Source organism: Copadichromis virginalis, linkage group LG9, assembly GCF_057382275.1.
Source record: "Copadichromis virginalis isolate Kocher_CV1m ecotype Utaka linkage group LG9, C_Virginalis_male_GT1.1, whole genome shotgun sequence".
NCBI lineage: Eukaryota > Metazoa > Chordata > Actinopteri > Cichliformes > Cichlidae > Copadichromis > Copadichromis virginalis.
Genome location: NC_140626.1, coordinates 30,512,117 through 30,526,994, shown reverse-complemented (window position 1 = coordinate 30,526,994; position 14,878 = coordinate 30,512,117). Strand labels below are relative to the sequence as shown.

At 41.3% G+C, this 14,878-nt stretch overlaps 1 protein-coding gene across 2 annotated transcripts; it reads right to left on the bottom strand.

Annotated features, from left to right (window-relative positions):
- Positions 1–1,035: 1,035 nt before the first annotated feature.
- Positions 1,036–14,107, bottom strand: rec8b (REC8 meiotic recombination protein b). Of its 2 annotated transcripts, none has more exons than XM_085468711.1 (18): positions 13,909–14,107; positions 13,731–13,799; positions 13,393–13,535; positions 12,196–12,271; positions 11,639–11,756; positions 9,577–9,643; positions 9,402–9,469; positions 8,625–8,706; positions 7,777–7,834; positions 7,403–7,598; positions 6,912–7,046; positions 5,950–6,025; positions 5,412–5,590; positions 5,119–5,158; positions 4,955–5,033; positions 4,757–4,858; positions 1,786–1,892; positions 1,036–1,601 (listed from the first exon to the last, which is right to left on the bottom strand). In XM_085468711.1, the coding sequence occupies exons 1-18, from the start codon at positions 13,962–13,964 to the stop codon at positions 1,510–1,512; spliced, it is 1,743 nt and encodes a 580-aa protein (XP_085324837.1). In that variant the 5' UTR covers positions 13,965–14,107; the 3' UTR covers positions 1,036–1,509. The 2 variants fall into 2 exon arrangements, with proteins under 2 accessions (XP_085324837.1, XP_085324838.1); XM_085468712.1 differs by having other exon boundaries at positions 4,955–5,030.
- Positions 14,108–14,878: the final 771 nt, after the last annotated feature.

Genomic DNA, 14,878 nt, shown 5'->3' with positions numbered 1-14,878 from the left:
TAGGGCCAGGTGTATGAGCAGACCAGCTTCTGCTTTTAAATCAGGTAGAACGCGACCTCATCTTTGTGCAGTGCGTTACACATTTAATCTTTTTAACTGATTGGTGATTTCAGGCTAAATTAGTGAACTCTGTGACAAGAAAGGAAGTGAAAAAGCGACAAGGTCACTTCAGGTTCAATGTCAACAACACATTCATGACTGCTTAATGAGATAATCCATCCACCATATCTAGTCCTCCACTTATCATCGTCAGGCTTCCCCGTGTGCCCTCTGTCTCATTTCTCTGAGAGCTGAGGTGAGACAGCAGTCTTTCACATCACAGCGTCACATTTTCCGCTGTAAAGAAAAAAATGCATTCCAACTTTCAAAGTTTCAATCCTGCTGCTGTAGGACACAAACACATGACGTGTAGCATCACACCGGGCACACTGTGCGCTGTCCTGTACACTTATCTTCAGCTTTTCACTTTCCTTTGTGCAAACTTTCGTCAGTTCCTTTGATGCTGCAGGGACGTTAGACAGGGAATCTCCACTGTTAATGGCCACAGTGACAAACTATCAAAACTAATGTTGAGCAAACTATTGCACCATAAATGTTTTTGTACACAGTGGAAAACGTAGCAGTCAGCTGGCTATTCTTGTACCAAACATTATGTACAACGGACACTTCTTGGCACGATGTCACCACCTGAATGCATAGCAACAAAATTCCCATTCCAGTGTGCTGATGTGAATGAGGATTTCTGCCCTGACCTCAGCTCGGGCTTCTTGGCCTCATCGAGGTATTTGACAAGCAAGCGCTCATATCGCTATTGAGCCATGAGGTCACAGAGGAGTTTTTCTGCCAGCGAGGCACCATCTGGTCCCGTCACAGGCAGGAGATAAAGCCTCTGTAACATTTCACATTTCATTAATTTCTATATGCAGCATGTTTCTACAGCATGTGCAGAATCTGAAAGAGAGAGACTGATGTGTAGGCTTTTTCTAAGAGGCTCAGTCATCGTATGACAATGAAGAGAAGTCCAGTCCTTTGAGATGCAAAGAATAAGTAACATTTTATTAAAGATTTTAGTCTTTAAAGAGCTAAAATTTAACACAGCAAATACAAACTGTATAAAAGTGGAGTTAATTTTTATCCTTTAATATTTTTAACAGAGAAAATAACAATATAAAACAAAAGAAAAAAGCTATAATAATACAACACTCAGTCCAAACTGCAACACTCTGTTTAAACACCTGAAAATATAACCATACAAGCAATAAATCTGAACCACATGAGTAGGATAACATTTTTAAAAATATCCTTAAAAATACTGAATTTCCAAGCATAAAAACATGAAATGCTGATGGTTTTTTGTTTGTTTGTTTGTTTTTTTTTAAAAAGGGTCATGTTTAATTAAAAGTAATTCATTTAATAATCTTCATATGCTATTGATTAAAAACTGGATTTAACAATGTGTTCAGATGAGCTGAATCTCTACTAGGTTTTAGCTGGATGCTGTAGGTGTGTTCAGGCAGCCATTGTCAGCTTAGCAGAGCTTATGGTGATGCTGCTGTAGGGCTCAGCCTGATGTACGGTCACCTGTCCAGCAGACAGGAGCTCTGTTGGAAGGAAGCGTCACAGAATAGGGCCATTAAACATGTTACAGAGACCGCACTCTGTGACAGCCTTTGTTACTGTACAATGCAGGGAAGTTTGTGAAAGGTCAGCTTTAATGACACATCAATCCACCTCATTCTTCAAAGCTCTAAAAATCAATAAAATCCATTTCTGTCTTTCCCATACCCAGCAGTTTGTAGAATGTGTCAGTTGCAGTGGAGCGATTGGCCTCAGGGGGCAGCAGAGAGTCAAAGATGACTTCACCAAACCTCTGCAGGCTGAAGGTGATCCAGCTGGAAAAGAAACGTATGTTTTGTTTTTAAATATCTCGAGGAAGTACAGATTACGTTTTTTTAAACAATGATTTCATTTATTAAGAAACCAAGTTACCCAAACCATCCATGTTCTGTGTAAAAATGTGAGAAATCCCTTAAACCAACACGTCTAACAAGGTAAAGTAGGCTAAAAGCACATCATGCCACAATCTAAAGAAAGAGCTAAGAAAAAAAGTCACTGGCATCAGTCAGTCTGGAAAAGGTTACAAAGCCAGTTCTAAAGTCTGGGAACTCCAGTGATCCAAAGTGAGAGCCATTATCCACACATGGAGAAAAACTGTACCAGTAGTGAATCATCCCACGAGTGGCCAGTCTACAAAAATTACTTCAAGAGCACAGCAATGATTCATCCAGGAGGTCGCAAAAGTGACAAGGCCTCATTTGTCTCTGTTGAGGTCAGAGTTCATGATTCAATGACAAGAAAGAGACTGGGCAAAAATGGCACCCAAGGAGAAAACCACTGCTGAGCAAACAGAACACAAAGGCTCAACTCACATCTGTTAAAAAGCATCTTGATGTTCCCAGAGACTTTTGGGAAAACACTCCAATAAAACAATTCTGAAAAGAAGAGTGGGCCAAAATTCCTCGACAGTGATGTGAATGACTCACTATCAGTTATCAATCATGTCTGATTGTAGTTCTTGCTGCCAAGGGTGGTGCAGCCAGTTGTTAAGCTTAGGCGGTTATTTCATTTTTACACAAGGGATATGTAGTTTTGGATAGTTATTCATTTAATAAATAAAATCATAATTTCACCAAACTGCATTTTGTATTTACTTGGGTTGTTTTTGTCAGATATTAAAATCTGAAATGTGAAAATTTACAAAAACTGAAATCATGAAGGGAGCAAATACTTTTTCACAGTATTTGACATTTAAACAAAATCAGTCAGGGATACGTGTCTGACTCATCCCTCAGGTCTGCTGCTTCCTTTCGGTTTAGAATTTCAAAGCAAATGTCCAACAACTTAGAAAGCAGGTCAACCTGTTATGCTGGAGGCAAAAAGTGTATATGCAATTATACATGTTACCGGACATGAATATAATTATAGATGCACTGTGATCAACAGTTTCACTGTCTGACGCATGAACTGAATAAAAATTAGAGTTTTAAACCAGATCAAACCAACAGGGAGACTCCCAGTGTGTAGATGACAGCTCAGTGTAACATCCCTGAAAACACTGAAGACAAGTGTGCATCAAAAGACGAGTGACCCCAACACTGTCACATAAGCAAGGATGTGAAAATGTCTCAGATGCTGTTTGTTGGCACACACTGGATAAAGATTACGAGTGTTGTTAAGCGTTGTTTTGGCCTGTGTTAGGAAAGGAAAGTCACTGTGTTTCTCTTCATGCAATTCAACCAACACAGCTGAAACTCTGAATAAATAGACTAGTTGTCCTAGTTTTCAAACTGTAGCCATTAATGGTTCACCTTTAAAAGTCTGCCACAGCCTACCTTCAAATACAAAGAGCAGAGTAGCATGTCGTGCCACAAAAACTAATCACCTTGGGGCGATTCTGGCAACAGAGCAGAGTGTGGACTCTTCAGATCTCAACACGAGTGGATATTAGAGCACTAACGCGCATGTGGAGGCTGGGCAGCATTAACAAAGAGCCTGCACTCAGGAGCCAGAAAGGATTAAAAAGTAAAGAAAGATCCTTCAGCATCCTGTATTATCACAGTGACTCTTACATGTTTACCTATGTTGCAACACGTGTCAAACTCCTGCAGTCGGGGCTGTGTGGGCACACCTCCATGACACCTTAAAGCTGATGAGCTAAAGGTGCCACTACACCCTCTGCAGTGGTCGCTTCGCTCGTCTTTATTCCCCACTGTTAAGGTGCAAGAAGCCACTGCGTTATTCTTCTAAACCGTTGCAACATCTCCCCCTGTGTGTTTGTGCGTCTCTGAGCTACTGTGCAGAACTATTATTAAAATAATCATAAAAACGGGCACGATCGTACACTCGGGTCTTGCGCGACCGGCCGATGTGTCACAAAGATCATGTCTCACGACACAGGATGAGATGTAAAAATTATCCCACAACACCCGGCACACAAGCGTCACGGCGAGCATAAAAGCGGCCCGACACAGAGTGGGACAAAGCAAGCAGAGGTGGACAATTTCAAAAGATGTTTGCTGTTTTATAAAGAGTACAGAGAGGCCTGCGCATGTAATCAGCAAGAGACGATCTGTTTTCAGGGAATATCATTTCTATTGATATACTGAATATACGAGAAAGAAACCCTCGGAGCTGATAAGAGGCAAGCAGTGTCAGGTAGACCATTTAGATGAGGACTTCCAGATAAACTGCAAACTTAATTTACAATTCAAAACCTTTCCTTGTGCGCCCACTTTCATATGAGCTGCCTGGCTTGTGCTATATATGCAAACCACCTGATCAGAGGCGTTTTTCCCCTTATATTTCCCACACAGCCACTAACATGTTAAGACTTACAAATAAGCACTTTGTTCCCACTTTGCTTTTACATAAGGACTGATGTTGTTTAATCAAATTCGTGCTACAAGCAACTGTCACACTCAGGCTGATGAGCAGGTTGTTAGGAGTTGGCGGTGTGGGCGCCATAATGACAACATATAGTTCAGGATTCACGTGGACCAGATTGTAAAGACAGGCACGTCAATAACATCTATAGGTCTGGTCCACAATGTAACTCTCATTTCAAACAGTGGGCATCAGTGAGACTGAGTTTGACACAGCTGCAAATGTCTTTCATGCATTTCTTGGAGTTACAAAGTATGTTTGTGTGTCAGTGTGAGTGTGTTTGTGCGTGTTTGCTAGCTTATGTTTAGAGCACCTCAGCATGTCCCTGCTGTCTGCGTTAGTCTGAGCCTCGGGCATCTCAATCCTTTCTTCTGCTATGGGCTCCATTGGTTGTTGGACTTCCTCCTGCAGAGACCTGCAGACACACACACACAAACACATAAACACAAACACACAGTGATCTGTTTCTTATGCACCGAGCTGTCCATCTTTCTATCCATCTGAGACTTACCATCTGCTGATGGAAGTAACGGCATCGCTTACTGATCGATCTTCTTTGGACATGTCCAGCATCATATCTGACACAGCTGCTGACACACACAAACACGCAGTGAGTGGCTTTGTGCTCTTAAAAAAATCTAAGTAGTCTGTGTCAAAGATGAGAGTTCTTCTTACATGAGCCCTCTGTGCTTTGCAGTCTTAAATCACTGGGTATCTGAGAAAGAGAGAGAGTAAAGAAATAGAAATGAGGTTTATAATCTGATTTATTTCACCAATGAGCTGAACACACTGAGCTGGCAGGCTACCACTGCGGGCTAGCTGGATACCAGATAAGCCTTATTATTACAACTCTGGCTCCACAAACACCCTCTCAGAATTCAGGATGGCATTACACTGGAGTTTGGTAAGATTACCACTACTTTACATCAAAATCCTCCTCGTCGATGGTTAAATGTACGCAGACCCACCTCCTTCATGGATGAGTCCCTTCTCTTCCTCTCTGCCCTCATTATCTCTCTCTCTTGCTCTGACCCCAATCTCCCCTCCTCCTCTTCTTCCTCCTCCCCTTTCTCTTTTTCTTGTTTGGGCAGGACGGCGAGTGAGGCCTGCTGTTTCCATAGCGTCTGGAGGTCAGAGTGAAGGAGGGCTGTAGATAGGGCAAAAGGCAGACAGGGTGCTATGCCGACAGTTTGTTTTTTTTCTCTACAGCTATAGTTTTTTTTCACTATAGCTGATGACTGTGTTGGAGATTAGTCCCACCTATTAGCATGCAGAGGCCCAGTGAGGCTGAAGCTGATTAGAAACATGCACAACATTTATGTGGCGAACAGACAAGTTGCAGCATTTCTCTTTATTTATTAGGCTTCCTTACATGATGTACAAGGATTCTCTCTAAGGGATTTTATACTGCTCAATCCGTCTGTGCTTTCATTACCTGAGAATAAAAGGCTTAGAAATAATGGTTCGTATTCAGTCAACAGTAACTGTGTAGCTCCTGGTACTTACATCCACAGGGGGCGCTGAAGAGCTGAGTAGGAGTGGCACGCGTGGTCACAGACAGGAAGTCCAGCAACACGTCTGACTGAGAGAAAAAACAAGATTTTAGAGTGAAGGTTCTGGTGCAGCGAGGGAGGGAAACCAATCTCAGCATATCACAGGAATTTAAACATGGCAGGAAGGGAGCAACAAAGAAGGAAGGCAATGAAATCAATAAGCACTATTCCAGTGGGAAGAGAAGGAATAGAAGTGGAGAGCAGGAGTTTAATTAACAGACACCCTGGTGAATAGACACTTTGATGGCAAGACTTTGATTACAGAACAGCAGAGACTGAAAATCGGTCAGTCAACCACTGATCCCCGTCAACTGAACCAGGAACATCCAGTGAAGACGGATTTTAGTATGGAGTCTTTGTGTCTATTGCCTCTTTTCCATTAATACCTACTCTGCTCAGCTCAACTCCATTTTGGTTGTTTTCCACTACAATCGAGTACCACTTTGCTACGTGTGGGTCGTTATAGTAACGCGGACAAAAGTCCCGTGATGTGATTTGCATGTGACACAAACACAATAACAGCGGATGATGATCATCTACCTGCTGCTCAGTGTATGGCTTTTTCAGACTCAGGGACCGCACTGTTTTTTGTGTAGCTCTCGTGACGCCAATGACTGGCCAACTGTTGGCATGCAGTCTGTTGACGACATATTTTCGGATTGCCTCGGATCACCTGAAATCCGACAGGAGGTAACAAAAAGCCTAATGGAAAGCCCTAAAAAATGGATTGAGTCAAGTCGAGTAGAGACTCATGGAAAAAGTCTACATGTGTCTGAGAAGAAAAGAAGCTGTTAAATGTGTACATAACTCCAGCAGTTATGTGATGCAAACTGTCATTCAAAATCTGAAATATTTAGACTGAATTCATTCAGATAAATCTTTAAAAGTTCAGTGATGTCATCTTATTCTAACTACCAGTGTGAGCGTCTCGGCCCTCGGGTTCCCGATCTGCTCCTCCATCACTCTTTCAGATATCTGGACCTGAGGGTCTGCAAAGACCAGCTGACGCCTGCGTCTTCCACCGCGCTTCCTTAGAGGAGGAGCAGCCACCTGGTGGCACAGCAACAATCATACGTTTACAGTGCAATGACTTAACAGTCCAGAGTACGCATACTGGAAAATATGCAGCTCCATGTTGACACACCCGCACATGCTTTCTATTATTTGTTTCTAAAACAAAACAAACTGCTCGTGAGTCACTGGGCTACGGGTGTCATAAAAACAAGCTGTCATCACAGTGTTTCCTACACAATCATCGTTCAGTAGCCTAAAAATAAAACATAGCTTTAATAGCTGTTTTTCCATCAACAAAATCCAGAGCCTTTCAGATACATCCCACACAGACACACCGGAAATCTTTTACTTTCTCACAAAACAGTAAAAGTGAGCAGTCCTCCTTATCCCACCTCATCACAGGGCCTTTCTGTCGTTCGGTCCCCCTCTCTCCCAGATGCCCCAGAGGGTGGAGATGGCATGGCAACTTGTACAGGGGTCATCTCTAGGGCAATGGTTGCCAAAGGAACTGCCATAGGCTGACCTGTCTCCTCGTCCAGCAGCCACACACTGTCCCGGTCTGTCCCCAACACCACCTCCTCCTCCAGCCTGGAAACACACACGTAGCACCACACTGAAAATGTTCATGAGACGAAAACTGTTATCACACCTTTGAGACACACATAAATATTCCTGTAAGTCTGCGGTCTATTTTCTGTGCACGGGCCGTAACAGCCAGTGGAAACACAAACCATGTTTGTCACTTTTGTTTCTAACCAGGACTCACTGATCAGCAGAAGACATGGCTCCTTTCCAGCTGCTCTCCTCTGTCTGCTCCTCTGCATCTGTTTAACACGTGTTGTAAACAACGCTCAGAGAAACAAGACACATACAAACTAACAGTTTTCACCAAATGACCCAAACTAATGAATCAAGTGGCTTAAATCTATTCTAATAAGACCCTAAAAAATCCTTTTCTACTCTCTCACTCATGTTTTAACAGAGAAAATTGGAACTAAATACAAGCTACTCACATGTTGTCCTGTCTTTTATAATTTTTGTCAGAGCAGAAGAGGCGATCTAAAGTTTCTGCCTCTCTGCTCTCCAATGAAACCAACCAGTTTCCAGAAAATAAATGTTTTCTTTCTGGTAGCAAAAGCACTCATGGGGTCAGAGCGGCTCTTTTTCCAATTATAGCCGTGGCACAAAGAATTTGACCCGGCTGATGGGGGCAGTCACATTACAACAGGCTTTCTCCTGACTCAGAATGGGGTCTTGTTGTAGGTGACCACATGCTTACAGTAAAGTAAATAAGTTCCGGTTTTGGCAGAAATCGATGCCTTTTCCTGTTATTTCTCAGGATTTCATAAACAAAAACGTCTTCAAGGCTTGGAATTAATGAAGCTAGCTTCAAATGAGGGTGACCTGTCTTTGCCACTCCTAAAACCTCTTAGAAGACAGTGCCAAAAATTTCCTCTAGGCAGAGAAAATACCCTGTGCAAGAGAGGGACGTGTTGCAGAGCTGATAAGAATTTCTGCAAAGCTAAAACATGATGTCAGGCTAAACACATAAAACCCTGTTATATGTGCACAGTGCTTATCACAGAGGACAATCAATGAGTCTGACAGAAACACCTTTATGGAACTGGTCAGCTTGGTCCATCAACAAGTCAATCTCTCTGGCTGTAGCTTCAGGAAGATCAGCTCCCTCGAAATCCTGACACAGAAAATGTAAGACGCGTGAATGAAAGACAGAAATAAAAATACAGCAGCAGCAACAGAGCTGAGAGTACAGATATTACCATGTTTCTGCCTGCATAGCAAAACTAAACTCATGAGACTGACAGTGCAACAGGGATGTGAGCAGCATGTCTCTGTGAGCAAACTGTGCACACAGGCCGATCTCAACAAGCCAAAATGGATATCATCAGCTGATGCGGTTCATGAGGGCCATCGGCAGTCTCTAAGTGACAGAGCGAGGAGGCTAATACTGTGTGATGGTCCTGCTCGACTTACAGTAGGGAAACACATCCCTCTGCCTTCTTTTCTCTGTCTGTCATTTTGATCCACATTTCCTCACAACACTCACCTCACTTTATCTTATACACACTGGATTGGTTTGAGCACTTCAAAATAAGAGTTCTTATAAATATCTGGCCTTGTTTAACAGTAAACATCTTTCTCACAAGAGCATGTGACAGTGTACTACATCTTCTGCCTTTGATGCTGCTCCCTCGTCACAAAGCATGAGGCACACAGGAAGCAGGCTTCTAGCTTGTGACAAAGATGTTAACTGGAGATGTTGTGGGCACACGGTCCACATCCTGGCTCAGTGATTCACCAGGACGCCTGCTGTAACTAAAAATGATGACTGGGGTGTTTCTTGTCCCCGCACTATGACAGAGAGTTTACCTCAGCAGTGGTGATGATGAAGTGCTCCTTCTCAGTTAGAGTGATGGCAGCTGGAGGTGACCTGAAACCTGGTTTAACATTGCAGGAGGAATTAGGAGCACAAGGATGTGAGAGTAGCTGAGATTCAAATGGGGAGCAGCTACAGCTTTTTAAAATGCCAGAGTTTTCATCTCACCTCGTGTGGTGTGGGGACTGAGCACCAGGGAGTGCTGTGAACCAACATCTTCAATCACAAACCCCGCCTGGAAGCGCACATCACAAACACGTAACAAACACTTATGATGCAGTGCAGCAATCCTTTAAATCCATATAACATTGACTCATTCTACTCATTACAGATTATGAGGACAAAGTTCAAGTCCAGGTCTGCCAGATTTACATCACCCACACTCAGCAAGGAGTTATTCACTGTGATTTAACTGACTCAACACTATGAAGTATTGTAAGCAGGGAGAAATATAGTGCACAACCCCATTGCCACACGACTCGGGGTGTAAATAAAACCAGAATGCAATGACTTGCAAATCTCACAAACCCATATTTTATTCACAGTAGCAGTAATATAGTAATATACCAAATGTTTAAAATGAGAGAATGCAACAATTCAGGAAAAAAATCATTTCATGGCAGCAACATGTTTCAAAAAAGTTGTTACAGGGCCACGTTTAGCGCTGTGTATCATCCCCTCATCTTTTAACAGTCTGTAAACATCTGGTAGCTGAGGAGAGCAGCTGCTGGACTTTTTGGAGAGGAATACAGTCCTGACAGTCCGGGGTCTTCTGTCGTATTTCTCCTGATGTGCCAAATGTTTCCATTTGCTCTAAAACCTGTTTACACCCTTCAACACTGATGGTGTCTTTACAGGTGTGCAAGGTGCCAATACTATAGGCACTAATGCCATCAAAGATGGCTTTTGAACCGAGTGTTGATAACAACCCAGATGATTCCTCTTCTCTTTAATCTGAACTATAGGGCATCTATAACAGAATAATTTCATTTTAAATGAGCTTTGGCCAAGAGAAGCGCAGGGTCACGTTCATGTGGGGCTTCTTCTTGTCACGATAAGAACTTTAACCTGCATTTTAGAGGGGCATGGTGAATTGTGCTCACAGACGTGCCTGTTTTAATGCAGTGAGACCTGAGGCTCTGAAGATCATCTCATGGGCATCCCATACTAATTTTGACCCTTGCACACACAGATTTCTCCAGGATCTCTTAATCTTTTGAGTATTATGATTATGTACTGTAGATGATGAAATATATGGTGAAAAGTTTTTTTTCTGAAGTTGTTCTGCAGAAACCTCTTTAAGATGCATTTTTTATACCCAGTCACATTGCTCACTAGGTAACTTCTTAACTGCAAAATGTTCCTCCAGCGGTTTCTTTATTGTACCTCTTACTTACTCAGTGCTTTTCCAGCCTTTTGTTGCCCCATGCCAACTTCTCTGAGACATGTCGCTGCCGTAAAAATTCAAAATGAGGTGTTATCCTTCACGAAATAATAAAATCTCTTAGTTTAAACATTTGATATGTTTTCTGTGATCTATTGTGAATAAAATGTGGTTTTATGAGATTTGTAAATCACTGCATTTCCCCCCCAGTTTCGTCACTCATCCAAGTGACTTCTTCAGTCTCAGCTGACTGGAGGTTTCCCCAACCTTATAGACAGTACATTTGCACAATAACTGAAACCAGCCCACTGAATGAACAATGGGCAGCTCCTTGATCATTAATATGCTAATTGTCATGACCGTTGATCAAAAAACACTGATCAAAGCCCATTTGTAAACATTACCATAAAACAATAATCCAAGTAAATGGTGCATGTGTAATTTGTGGTAACAAACAAACAAAACTGTGTGAAATAACAGTAAGTTCTGCATTTATATGGCCAGTCACAATTTCAGGACATCAGATGTTTGTCTGTGTGTTAGGATAAGGACTAAATGTCACAAATAGTCTTGCATATGAAGCTCAACACTGAACTGATCTTTACAAGTCAAAAGATTTTTTTGGAAACAGGAGTTCGCCTGCATGTGTGAAATCCTGCAAGCTTCTATTATTATGATTCATGGTAAATCTAATCATTATTGTAATAGTAGCAGCTACTGCTGCCTCTCACCTGCATGCTTACAGAGCGTGACCTTCAACACTGACTGCAGTCCCTCTGTAGCAAACCTGACATATTACAGAGGCATGCATATATAATACTGGTGTATAATGGTGGGTGTATGTACCTGGGGTAATTTGTATGGGCTGGGTAGCTGGTGAGATTCCATGATACCAAAGAAGGGATCCTGAGCTCCTTCTGCCTCCTCCATCATGTACAGGATGTCAGGTATATCCAAAGCATTCCTACAGTGTGATACGCCAATGTTATTACTCAACATATTCAAACACTGCACACATTTTAGAATTTGCAGTTTCTAATAATATAAAATATCACTGGAATAAGACTAGAGCTCCTTCATATCGCACAAAATGGATTAATAAATAGCAAAGTGCATAACGTTACTGCTGTTCCATAATGTGGCTTATGAAACATTGATGAAGCTATTTAAAGGGAAGGAGAGCCATTTGTCCACTAATTTAAACACCATATTCTCCATTTTACTGTTTATTACTCCAAACAATCTGTTTGTCATCTCATAAATATTCAACAACAAGCCTGTGAGCTCACACTTCCCCAAACAGCTAAAACTTCCTGACAGTTCTGCTAATTTTTTTTCAGATGCCGCAAGAGACAAAACTTTCTTCCCCTGTGGATTAGCACACTGTGCGTGCATACACAGACCTGCCAGATTCAGCCATGTCTATAGGCACACATCTTTTACAGCGCAGCAGGCGGTCTATGGTTTGTTGAACCTCCTCTGGAAAACAGAAAAATTATGCACACGACTCGTACAAAAAAACCAGAGATGCAAGAAGAGGCATCACATTTAAGTTAACAGTGACAAATGTACTAAAGGTCACTTCAAGCTAACATGTGTATTCAACATCCTCATTGATAAAAGGTACTAAGAGTATTTAGGTTGCCTGTACCGGCAACCTGTCCAGGATGTACCCAACCTCTCCCCCAAAGCCAGGATTGCCTCCAGCCTCATAGGACCTTCAACTGAATAAGCATATAAAAAAATGGATGTCTGGAAAAATAAAAATGAGCATGGAGGATGTTTGTGTCCCATTTTACAATGACCATACCAAACTCCACTAAGCCCTGCTTAATAATGCCATATAAACATCATACCCACACACTTGGAGGTTTTATTGTACTGGTGGGTGAAATTAAATGCCACTGCAGACAATGGCTGCTTTCTTGGCATCTCCTCCTGCTGATCATCCTGCATTATGTTTCACCATTTTCATCAACCATGACAGCAGCATGATTGCGAATCTGTCGGATGCAATATCATCGTCAGGCTGCAATTTGAGACCTGATGAATCGAGACTGTTGCGCTGTGTTTGATGATGTTGCTTTCATTAGTTCCATATTGGCTTCTAAATCACACTTATCAGGGGGAGCTGGGATGATAGCATTGTTTTGGTTTTTGCACCAAAACAGTTTTCATGACACAGAGAGAAGGTGACGAACACAATCTGTCTGATGTGTTTTGCATAAAGTAAACAAGCTGGGCTTTTTTCCCCAGTTAACATCAATCATGAAAAATAATGAAGCTGCTCTGTTTTTGCTTTTGGTTTATTTGAGTTAGTGTTTTTTGTTGGGGTTTTTTGGTTCAATTGAAAATCATTTTGCCAACCAACTCCCTTTTTTTTGCTAATCCTATATAAGCAATCTACCATGAAATGATTCCCATTTATTTTTTAATCCATGTTAGTCATCTCCTCAGTGTTTTGTATACACTTTCAAATTTGACAACTACTGCAGTGACTCAACTTGCAGCATAGTGTGTAGGGAAAGCAGAGGAATGTCATGGCTGATCACACGATTTCAGTTTCTCTTGTTTCTGCTGTCTTGCTGTTTGTTCCTCACCAAGCAAGAAGCCACACTGCCTGTGGTAGACTACAACCACTCCGTACTGCAGCTGAGAGGACAGGTACAGAGAGAACCGAGGCCTGGGCAGGCTGGGTTGTGGTGGAGGAACCTGTGCCGTCACATAGTCCAAAATCTCCCCGCTGTAAACATTCAAAATGAGGCAGATGAATCTTGACTAAATGTGCACAGTAAAACTTAGCTGCACAATTTACTGGCAAATGGAGATGTAGTGAAGTGCTAAGTTTGAACTAAGTAACCTAAACTAGTCTAAACCTTTGCTAATCTACTTTAGCAATTTTATCAGGCTTGCTATACAAAAACATGCACATTCATACCAGGTCCGCTTGACATTGACTCTCAGAAGCTCTCTGCGGGTCACCCTGATGCCTTTAGTGGCTGCTAACCTGAATAACAAAACACATTTACAAAATTTAGACATAACAGTTAGCTAGTCGGGAGGTAATGTCCATCAGGACTTCTTGCTAATGGCTTTGAAGCAACATGTAGACTCACCAAATTGTGGAAAAACATCCAGAATGTCGCTGGAGCACATTGGGGTAGTAAAACATTTCGTCTTATCTGTCAATAAAAATGCAAGAAGTTAAAGAAAAGAGGACCAAGTTTAGGAACTAGATTAAAACACCAATCTTTGCCGAAATTTAAGTCTCGGTTTCCCGCCTCAAAACATGCTCCACCAATCCGGTTTCAGATTCAGGACACGATAGTAAACACCCATGATGCGTTCAAGTACTAAAAATAAATCCATTGCTGCATAAATAAATGTAAGATGAGTAGTTATGTTAGACTTTACCCGTTTAAAGAAAAACTAACATAGAGCCTTACAATTAAAAAGGGCATCAAATTACTCTAAAACTGATGATTAAGACTGATAGCAGTACTCAAGTACTATATGGCTTTAGGTTTTACTTGTTCCCATTTAATGTAATATTATATAACTCTGCTCCCTTTGTGAACAAATGGATTTTTTTGTTTTTATTTTTGTTTTATTTATTTCACAGCCATACTAGTTACAAACACTAAAACTTTAAAATGCAAAGTATTTGAACTGACTATATTTGTGTTTTTTATAATCATAATATAATTGCCTGAAGCACACACATTTGTATGTTCCCTGTGTAGGGCACACTGAGTGCCAACAGGTATATGGGGTATACAAACATTTTATACAACAGTTCAACCAAGCACAGAATGAAGTGTCATAATGTATAATAGCACTGTAGCACATGCATGTATATTTGTATGTTCCCTATCTGTATACTTGCTAGTATTTAAAAAATATTAAAACATTTTATATAAAGTTTTCATAGTTACTAAACAATATATAAAATATAGCACCTAGACTGTGATGGCATAGCATAGGAAAGTATAGAAAGTTCAGTTTTGTTGAGTTATCATGCCATTATTTTGATAAAGATTAAAAATATAGCTTTAGAGCAAAATTATCCTCTTTCAGAGAATGGTA